This window comes from Capricornis sumatraensis, chromosome 14 (genome assembly GCF_032405125.1).
Source record: "Capricornis sumatraensis isolate serow.1 chromosome 14, serow.2, whole genome shotgun sequence".
Classification (NCBI taxonomy): Eukaryota; Metazoa; Chordata; class Mammalia; order Artiodactyla; family Bovidae; genus Capricornis; species Capricornis sumatraensis.
Window position 1 is genome coordinate 44,442,298 of NC_091082.1, and position 21,183 is coordinate 44,463,480.

The 21,183-nt window shown below is 37.0% G+C and overlaps 1 protein-coding gene and 2 pseudogenes across 2 annotated transcripts; 2 read left to right on the forward strand and 1 right to left on the reverse strand.

The window, feature by feature from the left end:
- The first annotated feature begins 1,940 nt into the window (after positions 1-1,940).
- LOC138090164 (SNRPN upstream reading frame protein-like) lies at positions 1,941-2,162 on the forward strand (annotated as a pseudogene).
- A 122-nt stretch (positions 2,163-2,284) lies between these two features.
- LOC138090223 (small nuclear ribonucleoprotein-associated protein N pseudogene) lies at positions 2,285-3,018 on the forward strand (annotated as a pseudogene).
- Positions 3,019-5,458: 2,440 nt separating this feature from the next.
- CCDC181 (coiled-coil domain containing 181) lies at positions 5,459-20,610 on the reverse strand. 2 transcript variants are annotated; one of them, XM_068986575.1, is made up of 5 exons: positions 20,494-20,610; positions 16,786-17,727; positions 12,387-12,533; positions 7,041-7,192; positions 5,459-5,621 (listed from the first exon to the last, which is right to left on the reverse strand). In XM_068986575.1, the coding sequence occupies exons 1-5, from the start codon at positions 20,608-20,610 to the stop codon at positions 5,459-5,461; spliced, it is 1,521 nt and encodes a 506-aa protein (XP_068842676.1). The 2 variants fall into 2 exon arrangements, with proteins under 2 accessions (XP_068842676.1, XP_068842675.1); XM_068986574.1 differs by having other exon boundaries at positions 7,041-7,195.
- Positions 20,611-21,183: the final 573 nt, after the last annotated feature.

The following is a 21,183-nucleotide window of genomic DNA, read 5'->3' on the forward strand; positions in this document are numbered from 1 at the left end:
AGAAAAAATACCGACTTCATATTAACAACCTAAATACACCTGAAGGAACTAGAAAAAGAAAAGCAAACAACCCAAAGCTAGCAGAAGGAAGACAACTGAAATTAGAGTGGAGAGAAAATAGAAAAATAAGAGAATGAAAATCAAAAGCAGATTTTCATTCTGTGAAAAGATCCACAAAATTGGCAAACCTATAACCAGAGTGACAAAAAAAAGTTGCAAATACCTAAACTCAAATGAGTGGGGGGACATTAGCAATCTCATTTAAATAAAGGAATAATTATATACCAACAAATAACCTGGATGAAATAGACAAATTCCTAGAAACACAATTTACCAAAACTGACTCAAGGAGAAATGGAAAATGTGAAAAGGCTTATGTATGAGTGTGCTTAGTCGCTCAGTTGTATCCAACTCTTTGGGATTCTATGGACCATAACCCGCCAGGCTCCTCAGTCTGTGGGGATTCTGCAGGCAAGAAAACGAGTGGGTTGCCATGCCCTCCTCTAGGGGATCTTCCCAACCCAGGCATTGAACCCAGGTCTTCTGTATTGCAGGTGGATTCTTTACCATCTTAGTCACCAGGAGAAAGGCTTATAATGAGAGATTACATCAGTAATCAAAAACCTCCCAACACCAAGAGCTATGGATGTTGGATGATAGTGATGTGTAAATTTAGGTTCATTAATTGCAACAAATGAACCACCTTGTGGGAGATGATGATAGGGGAGGTTTTAAGGAGGGAGGAAGCAGGAGTTACATGGGAACTCTGTACTTTCTGCTCAGTTTCTCTATGAACCTAAAACTGCTCTAAAAAACAAACTGTACTAAGAAACAAAAAACTCCCAACAAAGAAAAGTCCAGGGCCAGATAGTTTCACTGGTGACTTCTGCCAAAAATTTAAAGAGTTAATAGCAATCCTCCCAAGAAAATAAAAGCAGAGGGAACAGTTCATTCTATGAGGCCAGCATTACCTTGATACCAAAGCCAGACAAAGATCCCCCAAGAAAAGAATATTACCAAAAAAAAAAAAAAAACTCTTAAAAATACAGATGAAAAATCATCACAAAATACTAGCAAACCAAATGGAATATCATAGAAAAGGGGATTTATATACCACCAAGAGGTATTTGTCTCAAGAATGCAAGGGTGCTTCAATATTAAGAACGTCATGAATAGAACAAAGGAGAAAAAGCCCATTATCATTTCACTTGACACAAAAAGCATTTAATAAAATCCAACACACTTTCATGATGAAGTGAAGTGAAGTTGCTCAGTCGTGTCCGATTCTTTGCGACCCCACGGATTGTAGCCTACCAGGCTTCTCAGTCCATGGGATTTTCCAGGCAAGAGTACTGGAGTGGGTTGCCATTTCCTTCTCCAGGGGATCTTCCTAACCCAGGGATTGAACCTGGGTCTCCCACATTGGAGGCAGACGCTTTACCCACTGAGCCACCAGGGAAGCCCACCCCATGATAAAAGCACTCAAAAAAAAAGTAATAGAATAGAAATAAGTACAGGAGAGGAATAAGAATAGGACTTGACCTCAACTTTATAAAGGACATTTATGGAAAACCCACAGCTAACATCATGCATGTGTGCATGCTATGTTGCTTCATGTCCGACTCTATGTGACCCGATGGTCTGTAGCCCATCAGGCTCCTCTGTTTGTGGGATTCTCCAGGCAAGAATACTGGAGTGGGTTGCCATGCCTTCCTCCAGGGAATCTTCCTGACCCAGGGATCAAACCTGCATCTCATGACTCCTGTACTGGCAGGCGGGTTCTTTATCACTAGTGCCACCTGGGAAGGCCCAGCTAACACCATACTTAAGGCTAAAAGACTAAAAGCTTCCCTCCTAAGATCAAGAACAAGATAAGGATGCCCAGGCAGAGTGGAGTAGCAGCCAGAGATGTTCTGTTCTGAGGAGCAGCCAGTGGTGTGATGGTGCAAGCCATGGACCATTCACACCTGAGACGGACTATGGAAAAGCAAGTACGGGAGGTGGAAGTCCAAGTCAAACATAGAACAACAGCCTCACTGAGCAACCAGGAGTATCACCTGTACCTGAGGTAATCTCAGCAGCAGCAGCAACAAGTACCTGTGGTTGATTTCCAGGCAGAACTGAAACGAGCATTCTTAGCTGACACACCAAGCAATGGTTAAAGCAGTATTGGAACACCTGGGTGGCTGATTCCAAAAGAAACAATCAAATAAAACGACCTTCTCTTAGGTCTTAAGGATCCCAAATCTTTGCTGGGGGCATTGGAGCTGGTGGAATAGCAATCATGACTGTGGGAAAGAGCAGCAAGATGCTGCAGCACACTGACCATAGGATAGAATATATCCTGCAAGACGGCCGGACCTTCATCGGTACGTTTAAGACTTTTGACAAACATATGAACTTGACCCTCTATGATTGTGATGAGTTCAGGAGGATTGAGCCAAAGGATGTCAAACAGCCACAGCATGAAAAAAGTGAGTCTGGGGTCAAGTGTTGCTCTGTGGGGAAACTTGCTTTCCATGACTCTGGAGGGAAAGATACTGGCATTGCTCAGGTACCTCTTGCTGGAGCTACAGGAGGCCCTGGGGTTGGCAGGGCAGTTAGCAGAGATGTTTCAGCTGGTGTTCCAATTCCCTAGGTCCCTGCTGGAACAGCAGGCTCTGTCCAAGGGATTGAGGGGTCATCCCAACAGGTAGTGACCCCACAGGGAAGAGGCACGGTAGCAGCTGCTGCAGGTGCTGCTACTGCCAGCACTGCTGGGGCCCCAAGTAGTATCCATGAGGATGGGGGACTGCCCCTGCCGCCATCAGTTGGTCAAGCAACCCCACCTCCAGGAATTATGGCTCCTCCACCTGGTATGAGACCACCATGGGCCCACCACTTCCTTCCCCCTACTCAAGAGATATCAACAGGCATGCCCCCTCCAGGAATGAGGACCCCTCTTCATCAGGAATAAGAGGTTCACCTCCTCCAAGAAAGCATCTACTAAGACCTGAGGGTACTACTGATTCTTCTTAGTCACTTTTTTTCCACAATGAATCTTGTGAAATATGTGGAGTGTTTGTGAACTTTTGTCTCCTTTGCTGCATTAATGCAAGTGAAAGTGTTAGTCACTCAGTCACGTCCGACTCTTTGCAACCCCATGGACTATACCCTGCCAGGCTCCTCTGTCCATGGGATTCTCCAGGCAAGAATACTGGAGTGGGTTGCCACTCCGTTCTCCAGGGGAACCTCCTGACCCAGGGATTAAACCCGAGTTGCCTGCATTGCAGGCAGATTTTTTACCATCTGAGCCACCATGGAAGCACTGCTACATTAAGATCAACTAATAGACAGATATGGGGAAAAAAATGATGTCCACTTTCACTACTCCTACTCTACATTATACTAGAAGTTTTAGCCAGAGAAGTCAGTCAAGAAAGATAAATAAAGGCATCCCATTTGGAAAGGAAAAATTAAAACTATCTCTATTTGCAGATGATACCTAGCCTACATGGGCATCCCTGGTGGCTCGGCCATAAAGACTCTGCATGCAATCCAAGAGATGTGGGTTCAATCCCTGGGTCAGGAAGATCCCCTGGAGAAGTAAATGGCTACATACTCCAGTATTCTTGCCTGGGAAATTCCATGGACACAGGAGCCTAGCAGGCTACCATCCACGTGGTCACAAGAATCAGACATGACTTAGTAACTAAACACCACCACCACCATCTGTCCTATACAGAGAAAATTCAAAATTTTTTCACCAAAAAATTTAGTACTAATAAACAAATTCAGCCATGTTTCAGGGTACAACATCAATATACACAAATCTGTTTGTGTTTCAAGTATAGAACACATAAAGAAAATTAAGAAAACAATTCCATTTGCAATAGAATCCAAAAGAATAAATATCTATGAATAAATTTAACAAAGCAGGTGAAAGACTTATACACTGAAAACTATAAAACATTGCTGCACTAAATGAAAAGACATCCTGTGTTTATAGGTTAGAAGACAGTCTCATGATGGAGAAGGAAATGGCAACCCACTCCACTACTCTTGCCTGGAAAATTCCATGGATGGGAGGAGCCTGGTAGGCTACAGTCCATGGGGTCGCAAAGAGTCAGACACGACTGAGCAACTTCACTTTCTTTCTTTCCCTAGTTCCTTTTGGAGAAGGGAGTGGCAACCCACTCCAGTGTTCTTGCCTGGAGAATCCCATGGATGGAGGGGCCTGGTGGGCCACAATCTATGGGGTTGCAAACAGTTGGACACGACTAAGCAACTAACACACACACACACAGAGTCTCATGAAGATGGCAATGCTACCTAAAGCAAATGACAGAGTCACTGCAATCCTTATGAAAATTTCAGCAGCCAGTTTTGCAAAACTGTTGTGGAATACTTAAATGTCAAATTGGTTCTTATCATTAAAAATAAACATTAAACCACACAAGACTAGTTATAATGAAAAGTTAAATTGCCTGGTATATGCTCAAAGTGCTGTAATAAGCTGAGAAAGGATTGAATAATTAATTCTGTGTTCTAATTTAGGGTCAAGTGATTAAGGTACAAATATCCAGTTGTTAATAACCCTGTCTTCTGAAGCTTTAAAAGAACTCCTACAGCAATTCTCCACTCTCCATCACACTTGTATGTTTGCCTTTGTCCTCCACTCCTCAAGTGCTCTTACACACATCAAAGACACTGTTTCCCCATACGTGGAATTACTAATGTCTACCAAGGTATGTAGGCTTTATAGTAAAACTAAAAGAAAGAATTCTGCAACCATACAAATCTCAGAATCTGTGAGCAAACTGCTCACCTCTATAGTTTCTTCATCTGCAAAACAAGAATGAGTAATAGGGTTGTTATAAGATCAAATTATTTATGTAAAGCATTTACAACAATACCAGGCACATTATGAACTCTCAATAAGAGCTGTATGATTTTGTATAACATACCCAAAATAGTTATGCTTTTTGATTTTTTAAAGAACATGTGGAAGTATGCCTAACCTATTGCTTAGCTTGCTACAGCTATTCAAAATTGACATAATTAGGACTGTGTATGAGGCCTTGATCCAGATTTGTTTAAGAGGTCACTTCTCCTGCCTTATGAAATGTTCTACTGCAATTTTTTTAAATGATAATAGGAACTAAGAATAGGTACCTGTCCCTTTTTTGTGTTTGTTTCAGCTAGAAATGTTAAAATAACTTAGAAGTAAAGGAATGTAGAATTCATTTGTTCAATTTTTTGCATGGACTAAGATGGTATAACACATTACAATGCTGCAAGTTAAGAAATTTATTTTGCTCTACTATTAAAGGAAATAAGACAAATTCACCATCAACACCATCAAAAGATAAGTAGCACTTCCATAATTTAGAGTATAACCAAAGCACACAGGCCATAAGAAATGATATCCAAAATTTTGAGGACAGCAGCTTCCAAATGAAGTATTTAATAAGTACCTTCAGTTGTAATGATCAGTAAAACGGAAAGATTTGGCTTCTGACATATTATATAGGTGGCACTGTAACTGTTTAGACCGCTTTGCTTCTAGTCGGAGCTGTCTAGCTCTTTCTTTGACAGCTTGTTGCTCTGCTACTTTTTCTATCTGTTTTCTTCTTAGCCATCTGTAGAGAGAGACATAATCAGATCTGGTATCAGCCTGGATATATCTTCACACTATAAAGTTATTACTATAGACAATTATAGGAAATTGGACTTCTTTATATTGAAATGCTCTGGTCACAACACAAATTAGTATTAACTGAAAATTTTCATTCTTATACCAAAGGCTCACACTAGGAAAGCATGATAACATTTACAATCAAATATTTGAAATGAAGTTTGTCTTATAATGAGACTGCCAACTAAAAAACTTTTTAAAGTGATTTACAAACTATTTTACATGCGGCATACATAGGTCATATGTAAAATGAATTTTAAATCTTTTTTAAAATATGATTTTCTAAACAACTAAGTGTCTGACTGGTTCCATATAATTTATTTAGCAGCATGCAGAAATGCTGCCTTGCTATTCTTGGTAGAGAAATCATAGAGTTCTTGCTTTTCAGTGAATAAAATTATTCTTCCTTAAAATGGAAAAATAAGCCTAAGAAGAAAAAACATCAAAAAAGGTGAAGGGAAAGGCCACATTCTAACAAATTTAAGTCTATAAAGCTTGCTTAGGTTAAATAACATTAAAAATAACTATATATATTACATCTCTGGTATGATAGTGCATATGTGGTGTGTGCATGTGTGTATATATGTTTTCAGAAATAAATCCAAACAACTAAATGACTGCACTAGCATAAAAGGGACTTAAGAAACCTCTAATCCAATGTTGTATGGTCTTGAATTGGATAGTAGTTTGAGCAAATTAACTGCAGTCCCTTAGGGGTCAACTGGGAAAGGAAAGAAAGAAAGAGGCAAATAAACTAAGAAAGAGAAAGACAGCAGAAAAGAAAGAAATGAACTTCAAACAATGGACTAAATTTCCACTCCCTTTCCCAAGTCTTGCTGGCAAAATTATGAAGCCAGATCTGTTTCCTCAGAATAAGCCATGTATTACACTCTTACCCAGGCAACTGAAAGGAAACTGGGTTTGCCTTCAATTACCAAAATAGGTTTCTAAATCCCCCTTTCATCTGGTCTGTACAGATCTTCCTCTTTACAGAAAAAATACTTACTGGTTAAGTGCAACTCTTTATTCAGTTTTCTGAGGACTAAGTAGGAGAAGCTGTAACCAATCTTGGGCCCACTTCTCCAAGCAATGAACAAATCAATCAATCAATGGGAGGCTATCAAAAGTTATCACACTGGTGCCATTAAGAAATAGTTTTAGTATTAAAACATATCTTGAAAGAATGGTATAGATATTATGCAAAGCATGGAGTTAAAGAATTTTCTCACATATTTTTAAAACTGTGGCTTTAAAACTGTATAGGTATATAATGTAAGGGATTAATTTTTTTTAAGTTCTATTGACTATATAATTGTCTAAGTTGCCCCTGAGGAGGAGGGGAAACACCCTTCTTTTGACTTACTGTTTAAAGGCCCTGTCACGGCCTTCTGTTCCTTTAAGGAAGACTAAGCACTCCTCTTGCTTTCGCAGTTCTTCTGTCTTTCTTTCTTTCAGTTGTTCTTCATGCTTTTTTTTAAGCCATAACCGAAAAGCTTGCTGTGGATCTCTGTTTTCCTGCTGTTTGCAAAAGTAAGTTTTGCTTAAAGAAATGAAAACTACTTTTTAAGGCCCTGCCAATAGGACCCTATAAGAATACATGTCCTATTCACAATTGTTCATAATAATACCAGTCTTATTAGTTGCACTCTTAGCATCCAAACCAAATATATGACCTCTGAATCAACACTCACTGCCCTCTTGCTTCTTTCAAAAGTCTTACTGAGGTAATCAATAAATGGAAAATGTCAAGATGCAGTGATTGGCAAACTTTTCAAAACTGAGCCCTGTGACAATTAAAATAATTTTGCACATTGACACAAGCATATAAAGTCAGTATGAGTGACGTATTGGTATCAATTACTGAAGGAAGCTCCACTGGAATTGATCCAAAATCAATGACCCAACATTTGTGTTATTCAACCTTTCTTTTAAATTCTTCTTTCATTTTTAAGAGCATCTGCCAAGCCCATCTCCAAAAATGCAATTATTACTATGGAACATGGCAATAAGGATTTTCAACCATAAGAATTTTTTCATAAGGATAATTGCCATGAGGATTTTGTCATAAGAATGGGCTAGAGGGAATAGCTTATTGTATGGTTCTTCAAACTTTATGATGGATACAATCCTCAAGGAGTTTTCAAAAGCTGAAAGAGCTCTTATTTGGGAGAGTAAAGAGAGCAAAGGGAAAGATTTTGGGGCTCTTTGGCCTTGGAAAAAGCATGATTCATTATATGGATGCCTGGCTAGAATACAAAAGGAAAAGATGCATTCATTTAATACTTTTGCCACATCTGAGTTCTGTGATAGCTCCTACACCTTGCATTTTCCTTTATCTGTAGCCCACACTGCCAAGTATGCTCCAGCCTAATTTATTTAATTTATATAACCTAGAATCTTTGGTGTATAACGCAGAACTTTGTGAAGAGGTCCTATGGACCTACAAGACCATTGCTGAACACCTGAAAGTTTGGGAGTATCTGGAGATTACTAAAAAGTGTTCAATCTGCAACTATAGATTAAAAGAGTTAGGAATGCAGGGACAGACAAGATTGATGGATATCACTGTTCATCTATTCATTCAACAGGCATTCACAGAGCATCTCCTACATACAGCATCTACCTGTACAGAGCTGCTGCTGCTGCTGCTGCTGCTGCTGCTAGGTCACTTCAGTCGTGTCCGACTATGCACCAAAGGTGGGGGGCTGGGGAAATAAGGCTCCCTTTCTCATACATTCTATACCTGCACTGTATGGTACATAGCCACTAGTCACAAGTAACTACTTAAATAAAATTAGAAATCCAGTATCTCGGTCACATTAGCTACATTTTAAGTACTTAACAGTCATATTATGGCCAGTGGCCACTTTACTGGACAGTGTAGATACAGTGTTACCATCATCACAGAAAACTGTATTGGGCAGTGTTGTTCAAGATAAGATGAAATATAGGATTGATTGACTGTTATGTCAGGTTCAAAAGAAAAGTATGGTAAGGAAAGACAGTAATAATGGGAGATGTGAGGAGAAAGGAATAAACTCCTAGAAACATAATATTTACCAAGGCTGAATCAGGAAGAACAGAAAATGTGAACAGGTTGATTACTAGTAATGAAACTGAATAAATAATCAAAAATCTCCCCCAAAACAAAAGTCCAAGACCAGATGGCTTCTAGAAAATCTAAAAAAGAATTAATACTGATCATTCTCAAACTCTTCCAATAAACGGAAGAGGAGAGGACACTTCCAATCCATTTTAAGCGGCCTGATTACCATCATACGAAAGCCAGACAAAGACAACACAAGAAAACAAAATTAGAGGCTGACATACTTGATGAATTCTTTAAATGTAAAAATACTCAACAAACTATCAGAAAAGCTAATTCAGCAGTATATTAAAAAAGATCATACATCAATGATCAAGTGGGATTTTACAGAGATGCTAGGATGGTTCAAATCTACAAATCAGTGTTACACACATTAACGAAGTGAAAGATAAAAATCATATGATGATCTAAATAGATGCAAAAAAAGCATTAGACAAAATATATATTTTCATGATAAAAACTCTCAAAAATTGGGTATAGAGAGAATATACCTCAATATAATAAGGACTATATATCACAAGTCCACAGCTAACATCATACTATCAGGGGCAAGATAAGAATCCCCATTCTCACTACTTTTATTCAACACATAGTTGAAGTCCCAGCTGGAGCAATCAGACAAGAAAAAGAAATAAAAGGCATTCGAATTAGAAAGAAAGAAGTGAAATTGCTCTATTTGCACATTACATATTATTAGTATATACAGAAACCCTAGAGACTTTACCCCTCCCCACAGAAAAAAAAAAAAAAAAACAGAACTAATAAACCATTCAGTAAAGCTGCAGGATACAAAATCAATATATAAAAATCAACTGTGTTTCAATACACTAAAAACAAACTATCTGAAAGAGAATTAACAAGGCCTTTTAAAATAGCAGAAAAGAAGAATGAAATAGATACCTAGGAATAAATTTAACCAAGGAGGTGAAAGACTATATGCTGAAAGCATAAAGACATTAATGAAAGAAACTGAAGAAGATACAAATGAATGGAAAGATACTCCATGACCATGGACTAGAAAAACTAATATTGTTAAAATGTCCATACTATCTAAAAATTATCCATGCAATCTAAAATTCATTACATAAAAGTTCCAATGGAATTTTTCACAAAATTGAAAAAAACTCCTAAAATCTGCATAAGAGCCAAACCTCCAATGTAATCCTGAGAAAGAACAACAAAGCTGGAAGCATCTCACTTCCTGATTTTAATCTATATTATAAAGCTGAAACAATCAAATAGTATATTAATAGTACTGGCATGAGAATAGACACATAGATCAATGGAAGAGAACAGAGAGCACAGAAATCAACCCATGCATATACTGTCAATTATTTTCAACAAAGAAACCAACAATAACAATGAGGAAGGAACAGTCTCTTCAATAATGGAATTAGGAAAACTGAATTGCTACACGTAAAAATTACCTCATTTCCTTTTCTCTTAACATACTGGATAGAACTCCCAGAATGAAATTATTTATTATAGAAGGGAGACTTACCTGTCTCTGACTTTAATGGGTATACCTATAGTATTTCCTAAGATAGTATTTATCCTGTAATCCACATTTTATTAGAAAAAATTAAAAATAAATGCTAGTAAATACGAGTATATACTTTTTCTATATCTTACAAGATAGACAAATTCTTTTTATTTAACTATTTTGTACTAAATATATTAATAGATTTGTTATTATTGGTCCATAATTTCCTTCCTAAAATAAACTATACTTGGTTATAGCATGCTATTATTTTACTATACAGTTGCAGTCAAATTTCTCAATATTTTCTCTTTTAGTTCATGGTTTCAGGTTTACTACCTGAAAAGATATTGTCCATCCCAAGATTATAAAAGCTAAATTTCTATAAATAGCATAACAAATAATGTAAAAGTACATCATTTTGTTAGTCAAGGAAAACATATTTACAGACATAATAGACAAGGATTAAAATCTGTACTGCCTGCAATGCAAGAGACCCTGATTCAAATACTGGGTCAGGAAGACCCCCTGGAGAAGGCATAGGCTATCCACTCCAGTACTCTTGGGCTTCCCTGGTGGCTCAGTTGGTAAAGAATCCGCCTGCAATGTGGGAGACCTGGATTCCATCCCTGGGTGGGAAGATCCCCTGGAGGAAGGCATGGCAACCCACTCCAGTTTTTTTTCCAGAGGAGCCTGATGGGCTACAGTCCACGAGGTCGCAGAGTCGGACATGACTGAGCAACTAAGCACAAGAAAAATAAAACTGGTAAAAAAGAAAAGACTACAAATAGGAAATTCACAGAAAACACATGCTCATATACATTCACATATACTAATAATTTGAAAAAAATAAAAAAATAAACTACATACAATGTTAGACACGATATATTAAACATTCGCTCTTACATACTGCTGGCTGCTGCTAAGTCGCTTCAGTCGTGTCCGACTCTGTGTGACCCCATAGACAGCAGCCCACCAGGCTCCCCCATCCCTGGGATTCTCCAGGCAAGAACACTGGAGTGGGTTGCCATTTCCTTCTCCAATGAGTGAACGTGAAAAGTCAAAGTGAAGTCGCTCAGTCGTGTCCGACTCTTAGCGACCCCATGGACTGCAGCCTACCAGGCTCCTCCGTCCATGGGATTTTCCAGGCAAGAGTACTGGAGTGGGGTGCCATTGCCTTCTCCATACATACTTGCTGGAGGGACTATAAATTGATACAACCTTTTAGGGGGCTAACTTTGCATATTTAACCACAACTTTTATTCTGGATATCCAATAAGTCATAAATTTCCAAGAAACCCTCTTACAGAATATTGATGTTCTCCTATAGAATTTACATGTTCACAACAGCCCTGTTAATTAATAGAGCAATATTAGAATCAATCTAAATATCTACAAATGAGGAATGGTTTAATAAATTGTTACGTCTGAAAGTAGAATATCATGGAGCTATTTGAAAAGAGATCTAAACGCAATGATCTAGAAATATGTCCTTAATGAATGAGTGAAAAAAATCCAACCACATAATACACTTTTAGCAGATAAACATATAAATAAAAATAAAAGCTAGAAGGATTTACAGCACACTGTTAAAAGCAGTTACCACTAGGAGATGAGCCTGGAAGGAGTTAGGATTGAATTTTCAATTTTCAGTTTATATACATTTTTTAAATAGTAGGGATATAGATGATTTTTTTTACTTTTCTCATGGGTTTTTTGTATATTTCAAATTTTTTAAAAAATTACATATGATGGCTTTGTTAGTTTTCACATAAGATTCCTATACATCTATTCTTAAGTGAGACCAATCTGTAGAGATTTTGTGTGCATTGTCCTATTTAAATATCAAAGTTATATATCTTGAAAAAAATGAATTGGTAGCTTTCCTTTTTTCTGTGCTTTAACTGTTTGAATAAAATAAGAATCATTTGATTTTTACAAGGCTTCTTAGAATTTAATTATGTAATAAAGTCATCTTCATGTTGCATCTTTTGCAAGGGTAGTTCCTGGACCATTTTTTCTACTTCTTTAGGCTTTTAGTCTGATAGTCAGACTCCCTTCTGTAAATAAATCCAGCTTTCATATATGTATGAACTTATTTTTCATGAAGAAGGATTGCTTACTCTACTGTTCATGTCTTCAATCTGCTTTGCTCGCTGAATTCTCCTCATTTCTTGGACCTGCTCTCTCTTCTTTTGCAACCATGCTTTAAATACCATGTCATTCTCTTTTTTCTTTTCTTTTTCTTCTTCTATTTTCTTTTCATCTTCCTGGGGGAAAGAATATCCAAACACACTAATGAAAAATTAATAAAATTATATATGTTATCAAAGTAGAGAGATATATTTTGATGTCTGACATTAGAATTCCCAGCCTCTAAAAATTTCCATCTGTAAATTGGGCCTCCCTAAAGAAAACAGGGCCTCCAATTTTCTTAGGGAAAAAAAGGAGGACTTCAGATAAACTGTAGAGGTAAAGTCTATAATTACATAAATCTACACTATGCAACATGCTGTTCAAGAATTTCTTGGATCTCTCCTTAGCTTCCTAGTTTATTTTTTGTATTTAACTCCTCAAAAACCACAGCTATGCAAAAGACTGCCCCCAAAACACACACATACACACACACACACTCTCTCTCACTCTACAAGCATGAATATGGTGTCTACAGAAGCACTGTAAATGCCTTAAACATTTTTAGATGATTGTTAAATTTGTTAATTGTGACACATGACATTGTGATTATGAAACCAGTGCTATAATCATTTTCTATTTGAAGTATACAATCATCTCTGAAGTGCACAAGTGAGCAATGATTGGATGTCTAGGACTTGCTTTGAAAAAAACTTCAGCCAAAAAAGGAAGAGATGAAGCAAATCAGCCAAAATCTCAATGACTCTTGAATCTGGGTAATGGAGATATAAGGGTTAACTGTACCTTCATATGTGTTGGAGATTTTTTATCATACTGTCTAAAATATTTTCAACTAGTGTATATCGATAAAGTAACAATTTTGCTATCAGAAAAATATTTAAACAGTTAACTATAAGAACAAAATGAATTTTTTTAACTGAATTATTAAAGTGATGTTATAAGAGAGTTACTTAAACTTTAAAGGAGGTATTTACTTAAACCAGTTATGAAGAGCTATAAAACAGTAACTGGGAACAATGCAGCATGTCTTAGTGGAAATATCACCATGGTAGAAGTTAAGAGATCTGAGTAACAATCATACTGCCATCATACTATGTTAATTTGGGCAAACCATTTAACTCAGTATTCTCATCTATAAAATGAAGTTGTATTAACAAGCTCATAAGTCTCTTTCAATACTAAAATTTTAGCATGGAAATAAATTGAATGATAGAATCCATGCTTAAACTGTTTTCAAATAATGAATTCAGAGTTCTTTCCACATGTTTTGACAGTATAGCAAGCCCTTTTTGATCGAACAAAATGTAGAAGGAAAAATTCTATACAATTAATAGCATAAAATGTCTTTTTAAAAACGTGTTACCATTTTCTAAGCCCTTATAATGGAGCTTACATAATATGTGAATTTACTAACTATTATATTTTATATTTATTTTAGCTCCCTTTTACCAAAGGATTTGGGATGCCTTGCATGAATAATTGTAGGACAATTATTTTTCCAGACAGGACATCTGGATTAAACAGATGATATTAGCCAAAGCACAGACACTGCAGTTGCCAAAGAGAACAGTGAGATGATGCACTTAGTGTAGAGAGATGGAGTAGAGCAGCCCTATTTGCCCCTAGGAAATATTTTGCAGGGCATCAAAAAGGAAAGCCTTCTCCTGAAACCAGCTGAAAATATTTTAAAGTCTTAGCACTTAAAGACATGCTCTGAGCTAGTACATAACCAAAGTGAAACTTAGTTATGAGGATCCTGACATGAGAAAAGTATATCCCAAAACAGTGTGGCACCCAAAAAAGAGGATCAAAAGAAAAACGAACTATCCATTAGTCATACCTGTTAAAGATTACCATTAGTTCATTAGTGAAAAAGACACTGACATTATATAAAACCTTCTATATAACTTCTACAGACATACAGAAGCACACATGTAAACATGTGTGTGTATGCAGCAAACAAGTAGTTGTTATTCTCAACAAATTCTTTTATATTATCACGCAGTTCTGAGTTAACAGATCCTTTTACATACCTATTATATACCTGAACCAAGGAAGCTGAGTCTGACAGAGCTCAGATTTCAGTAGCCAACTAAGCTAAATTTTACTAAATATGCACCCTTTCAGATTTCCTGCCTAAAAGTGTGCTATAGGTTACATGTTCTTAGTAACTTCATTTCTTAATCTTTTTCTGCTAATTTGAGTTCCTGATTTAAATGCCAGAAATTTCCATTGATCATTTCCTGCATAAGTGGAAAACAGACCACTTATCAACTTCTCAACATGACAGGAAAACTGGGATTTCGACTTTGCTACAAACAAGTCACGGGACTTTGGTAAAGTTATTTAAATTATCTGGACGAGTTTTTCACCTATGAAATAATCTTTTAAGGTTTCTTCTTATGTTCTATTAACTGTGATTCTTTTGCCGTTAGGTATTTACAGTTAGACATTTTATGTGGTTCAGCTTAATGCTATCTGGTATTCAGTAAAACAGAGAATCAGGGCACTGATTTATGTAGTTCAGAGAAAATTCCCCAGTTTTAGTACTTAGAATTTTCAATTATAAAACACTTTTATTCTCTTTAGGAGCAACCCCCCCTCAAAATAACAATAATTTTGGATTCGGTAGGGCATCCTGGAGACATTTCAGTTAGGTTATTAGGCTCTATTCTTAATTAAAATGAGAATCCCTGAAATCAATAAAATGTAGTGTTGATAACAATCTCTAAGAGGAACAGAGGAGTTTTATTCCAGCCACACTGAGGACTATTGCCCAGGAGACACAAAGTGAAGAAGCATCTGGATTGTGTTCCACAGCATTACAAAATAGGGGAGGCATATATGTAGGCAAAAAATGCAAATCACAGAAGTTGTTTGTCAGGAATTAGGCTTGAAGCTAGCAAGCAATAAGGGTGCTTCTTAAGCAAGGATTGGCTGGTATCTGAAATGGTTAAAAAACTACAAGGGGAGACCTTGAGACCATAAAGTTGAAGCTGGCAGATGGTATTTTGAAGAGGTCTGGTGATATACTTGAGTTTGACACAGTTCAGAAAATTCAGGTTCTCAGTGATACAGGAACACATCTGAACCCATATCCACAATGGCCACCCAGCTCCATTCTGGATGCCTGAACCACAGTTTTTTATCTTGTCAGAACAAAGAACATGAAATATCAAATATGACGGGGGTACATTCCTTCAAGGTTTCAGAAGAGACAGGTGAACATGTACACAGTAAGGCAGTATGGCCTTGGTGTCTGGGAAGGGAAGCTCATCTTCAAAGGAGAACTAGCATGAGTGTCATGGGAAGGCGGGGAGCATTTATCCTATCTTCAAGGAGGCATTCTAAACAATCTGGTAAATATTCTCTCTTTTTTTTCCCCAATGGTGAAAGCAGAGGTACAAAGTATGTTTGACAGGCTGTTCAAATAGATAGGCTGTTCTAGTCAGCATAAAAGGCTTCCCAGGTAGTGCATAATGTTCAAGACAAATCAGGCATAAGCCAGAATTCCCTGTACCTCAATATGTGAAACTTTCTTCCATCCAGTAGTCCTGGAAGATATATGAAATATACACACATCCATACACACACACCAGAGAATTATAATCTAATTCCTTTGTTGCCTTCTAAACCCCAACAAATTTGTGCCTTCATTTTTTTCAGCTGACATCTGATTTTCACCTATCTCATATCAAAATTGGGCTTTCCTGATAGCTCAGCTGGTAAAGATTCTACCTGCAATGCAGGAGACCCTGGTTTGGGGGTTGGGAAGATCCCCTGGAGAAGGGATAGGCTATCCACTCCAGTATTCATGGGCTTCCCTGGTGGCTCTGATGGTAAAGAATCCACCTGCAATGTGGGAGACCTGGGTTCGATTCCTAGGTTGGGAAGATGCCCTGGAGGAGGGCATGGCAACCCACTCCAGTATTCTTGTCTGGAGAATCCCCATGGACAGAGGAGCCTGGCGGGCTACAGCCCAAAGGGTTGCAAAGAGTCAGATACAACTGAGCGATGAAGCATACATAGCACAGCATATCAAGATTATTTTCAGGAGTCACTTAACTTCTCTGAGCCTCACCTTTAAAAGGAAAGGATCAGATGAAACCATCACTGAGATCTCCTCTAGCTCTAACACAAGTCATTCATTACTATGCTTTTGTGATCTTCACAAGAAATGACCAGGGTAATCAGGCTGCTTGTTCCCTAAATACAGATTGTTAACACTTAACCACTTAATTTAACAACAGGAAAAAAACAAGCAAGTGCATGTATCCAATCATTTAAAGAACCATGTCAATTCTTACTGGATTTATAAAACACAGAAACATATTCTACTTTCAATATAATGCCCACTTGTGCTCTCACCTCTTTCTTCAGCTTCTCTCTCTTCTGTTCTAGTCGTTTTTTCAGTTCTTTCTGTCGAGGGGAGAGACAGAATGTTGAGGCCGCTGGAGACACATCTGCGGACTGGGTCCTACGGTTAGATTTTCCGTTCCCTTTACTTCGATCTGAGTTGACAGCAGAGCTTGGGTAAATCTTCGGGTTGGGTGGTGGCTGAGGGATGTAAGTCAGTGGCTCTTCTGTTGATGAGGGAGCAAGAACATGTACTTTGGCTACTGGCTCTTCTCTCTTGACTCCACTGACAGACAAATTGGGAGATCTGGGTAAAAACTGCTGAGGTTCACCTTCTGTACTATTAGCATTATTAATGGGGGGCAAAACCCCCTGACTCTTAATGTCCTGTAAATTCACAAGTTCAAACTTTCCATCTCTCTCCATTAGGATTTTCCTATCCTTGTTTTCTTCACAATTTCCATCAGTAACTGACAGGATCACATTTTCTTGTTCAAATTCATTGGAAATACATAACTGTGACAGTTTTCCAGACACATTACTTTCATAATTTTTGTAAGCATCACTGTCTTCCAGAGGAGGAACTTCTAAATCAACTAATTTGTCCTTGAATTTAAGTTTGCGTTCCCTTTTATCATTCACTGGTTCTTGACTTTGTAGAAGTCTGTTGGCTTGTATAATTTTCTCCATAATATATCTCCTGACTTCCTCATCCTCTTCCTCCTCCAGGTCTTGATGGCTTTCTAGTTTGGATTCTTGCAAAGAGTTTTCACTATCTGAATCTGATATGGGGTCCAAAGGTTGAATACTTGGTACAGAAATAAAGTCATTTCTTCTTGGTGAAACCTCATCCTTCAAAGATTTATCAGGATCAGAAAGCTGCTTGGTATGTTCTATTTCTGTTTCATTCACTTTTAAGTCTTGGTTAATATTCTCTTCATTCCCACAAGCCATCTAGAAAAAGAGAGATGAGATTCATTTTCAGTAAAAATTGAGACTCTTTGTCCATTCATATGTAGACAATCCAAAATGGATGTTCATGCTCGTAATTTATTTTATGAATGGGAAAAGTTACATGCTTCCTGCTCATATTTCACTCATAGTTTTCTAATTCATATTTTACTTCCCCAAGGGAAAAAGCAAAAAAATTGGGGAAAAATTTAAATCTGAATTTGATGTTGCTAAGTACTACAGTGATTACTTTTTTTAAAGATTCCATGCCAATGTATGAAAGTGTAACTACAAACAGTACAATATTAATATCCCTCCCTCTATAAAATGTTCCTTTTACATTTTCAGAAGAATATACTTTTAAATGTTTTCTCCTTGTAATATTTGTGCTTTTTCAAAAAGATATCTTTCTCCCCAGGACCATTACAAGGTCACTGCCTTTGGTCAAGTCCTTATCATTCTGAGTTTCCTATGATCTTTTCAAATTATTACTGCTGCTATTTTCTGCATGATCTATACCCAAATTCCAAGTCAATTTTTACCTCTGGATCAGATTTTCCCTCCTCAATTATATTCAGAGGCTCCAGTAATCTATGTTAAACACCATTATATAACTTGGTCTTAACTTTTTTAAAAAAAATTTAATCCCATGTGAACCATGAACCAGTATTTTCACAAAACCCTGCTCCACATCTACTAAGTAATGGCTATTATGTCCTGCTGTCGTCAACCCCTTAAAATTCCCTTCCTCTTTTACTAGCTTAGTCACCAATTCTAACAGCCTCTTCTTCCTAACCTGGATAACACTGCTGTATGTCCAATAAGCAAATCAACGTGGCCCCCTAAAATGACTACCAAGTAACTAAAATTAAACTAAGATCTCTGCATTGTAATTGTTCTTTTTAGCCTTATTTTATTCTCTGGTTCATTTCTACAGTATCTGTTTTCAAATTCTCCTTTAGCTTTTACTTCTTTTTAAAATCCACTACAATAAAATCTTCCCCTAACCCTCACCCCTGTTTCTCTGTCATCCATTTTTTCCTACCAGCCTCAAAGGAAAAAGTGATTTTAATAATCCACTGGAATGAACAAGATTCATTAGAGCACTGTGTTTTAACCACTGCTGTATCCACAGCACCTAGAACAGCCTCTGACACATGGCCAAGTGATCACTGCTTTACAATGAATGAATAAGCAATAAGGCAATGAATTATCATTATAATTTCTCTAATTCTTTAACCTTGTGCTGTGGATCTCATACCCTTCTAGTCATGAGACCTTGGTTCAGCATTATTACTCTGGTATCTCTTCCTCTGGGCTTCCTTGGTGGCTCAGATGGTAAAGAATCGCCTGCAATGTGACAGACCTGGGTTGGATCCTGGGCTGGGAAGATCCCTTGGAGAAGGGAATGGCTACCCACTCCAGTATTCTGGCCTGGAGAATTCCATGGTCAGAGGAGCCTGGCGGGCTACAGTTCATGGAGTCGCAAAGAAGAGGATATGACTGAGCAACTTTCACTTTCACTTTTCTTTCATCTCTTCCTCTATTCATTCTGATTATTTTTCTGTTAAAGATGCATAAAACCGCCATGTAAAAGCCATCTTAGAAAAGTCTTCACTTTTGACTCTGTTGCCTTTTCCAAATGTTATCTATCTCATCTGTCTTCTCCACTGCATAAGAAAGCAAGATAGAACCAAGAGAGTTGTGATAAAAAAAAAACCTGCAGCCTTCATTTCCTTGTAGTCTTTTCCTTAACCCTCTTAAAACTGGCTCCTGCTGTAAATACTTTGATCAACATCCCTCTCAAGTCACCTATCTTATCCCAGTCTTGGTCCTTTTCTTCATTACTTCCCTATTTATTGACACTAATTACATTATGTATAATAGTTATATATTTTAATAAAATTATATATAATTAGTGTCAGTAGGAGCTTCTCTGATGGCTCAAATGGTAAAGACGATCCCCTGGAGAAGGGAATGGCTATCCACTCCAGTATCCTTGCCTGAAGAAGTCCATGAACAGAGGAGCCTGGCAGGCTGCAGAAACAACTGAGCGAGTAACACTTTCACTTTCTTTCATTTTCAGTGTCAATACATATGCATATATATCACTCATATATAGATATACATACACACTGTATATAAGTAAAAAGAGATAGAACTTTCTATAATTCAGGAACTAGTTCATTTTCCTAGATAGCCCTACTACATGTCTGATAAATAGTACAGAATCATGATTAATGGAACCACTTTTTTCTACATATATTCCTGTGTCTCAGTCTTTGACCCTTTATTTTTTTTCTGTATATTCATTCCCCTAAAATTCACTCTTAACATTTCAAATATTAGCTGAAAGACCATGTTTTTGAGGATTTGCTTTATTTTTCATGTATATTGAAAGTAAATCCCGATTTTACCCAAGTTCACATAAAGTAGAAATTAGTTGTATTTGCTTTTTACTTCTGATGCAATAAATTGTATTATTGAATTATATAAATTATAATTTTATTTTTAATTATAATTTTAGCTTTAAGTGGTAATTTCATCACTGTTCTCTCACTAATTAACCCTATGCTTTACGACACAACATTTAAACTCTATAGGCTTCAATTTTTTCATGTCTAAAATAGGAATAATGCTACTCATTCTATGTATATCAAAGGAATTGTGTGAGGTTTAAACAAGATAATACATGTGAAAACTCCTCAAGAACTACAAAACACTTTGTTAATATGATTACTACGAATGCTGCTGGCAATTTATATGTACCTCCATTATGCTGGCACTGCTTTTTTCTTTTTCATTAGTCAACCACTCCAGGTCCTTTTCAAAGTCATCTTCATATTCTCCACTGTCTTTTAAATCAGTATCTTTATTTTCATTCATTTTCTGTTTGTTAAAGAATAATGCTGTAAGATAAAAAGAGATAAGGTATTACGTCATCCCCACTTTAGGGGCAGTATGGAGTATGAAGATTAATGCTAAAGGTAAGATAATTAACACATAGAAACACAAATTATGGGATGTTCAGAATAAACATATCAGTATATCCTAAAAGAGAGACTTACAAAGGCCAGACATTTTCCAGGTATACCACTCCTAATAACCATTGCATCTCCCCCCAATTCCTGTTAGCCTAATATACAAGGAGATTTTAAAAGGTGGATATAAGGAGACTATCTGAGTATCAGAGAAGGATTTTCCACATCCCCTGCCAATCATTAAAACTCCTTGTCCAAGTCTGAGCTGATGAATCATCAGCTTTTTAGTCTCACTCACACACATTTTTCTATATTCAAATTAAAATGATTATATTAATTGTTATCCTCAGTTTCTCAATCCTTCTGGTAATTTATTCAGTGTAATTATAATTTCTGATCTGAGAGGTTTTTTTAACTATGTAACAATTGACCCTTAGTTATGGTATAAGCTAATTTCCACAGAAGTCAAACTGCTGTC

What these genes read in the sequence shown, in the direction of transcription:
- CCDC181 (XM_068986574.1), bottom strand. Translation starts at nt 20,610, where the DNA reads ATGAATGAAAATAAAGATACTGATTTAAAAGACAGTGGAGAATATGAA. An exon ending in GCAGTGCCAGCATAATGGAG is followed by an intron (nt 17,728 to 20,493) that starts GTACATATAAAT and finishes CTCTTTTTCTAG; the next exon opens with ATGGCTTGTGGGAATGAAGA. An exon ending in GAGAGAAGCTGAAGAAAGAG is followed by an intron (nt 12,534 to 16,785) that starts GTGAGAGCACAA and finishes TCTTTCCCCCAG; the next exon opens with GAAGATGAAAAGAAAATAGA.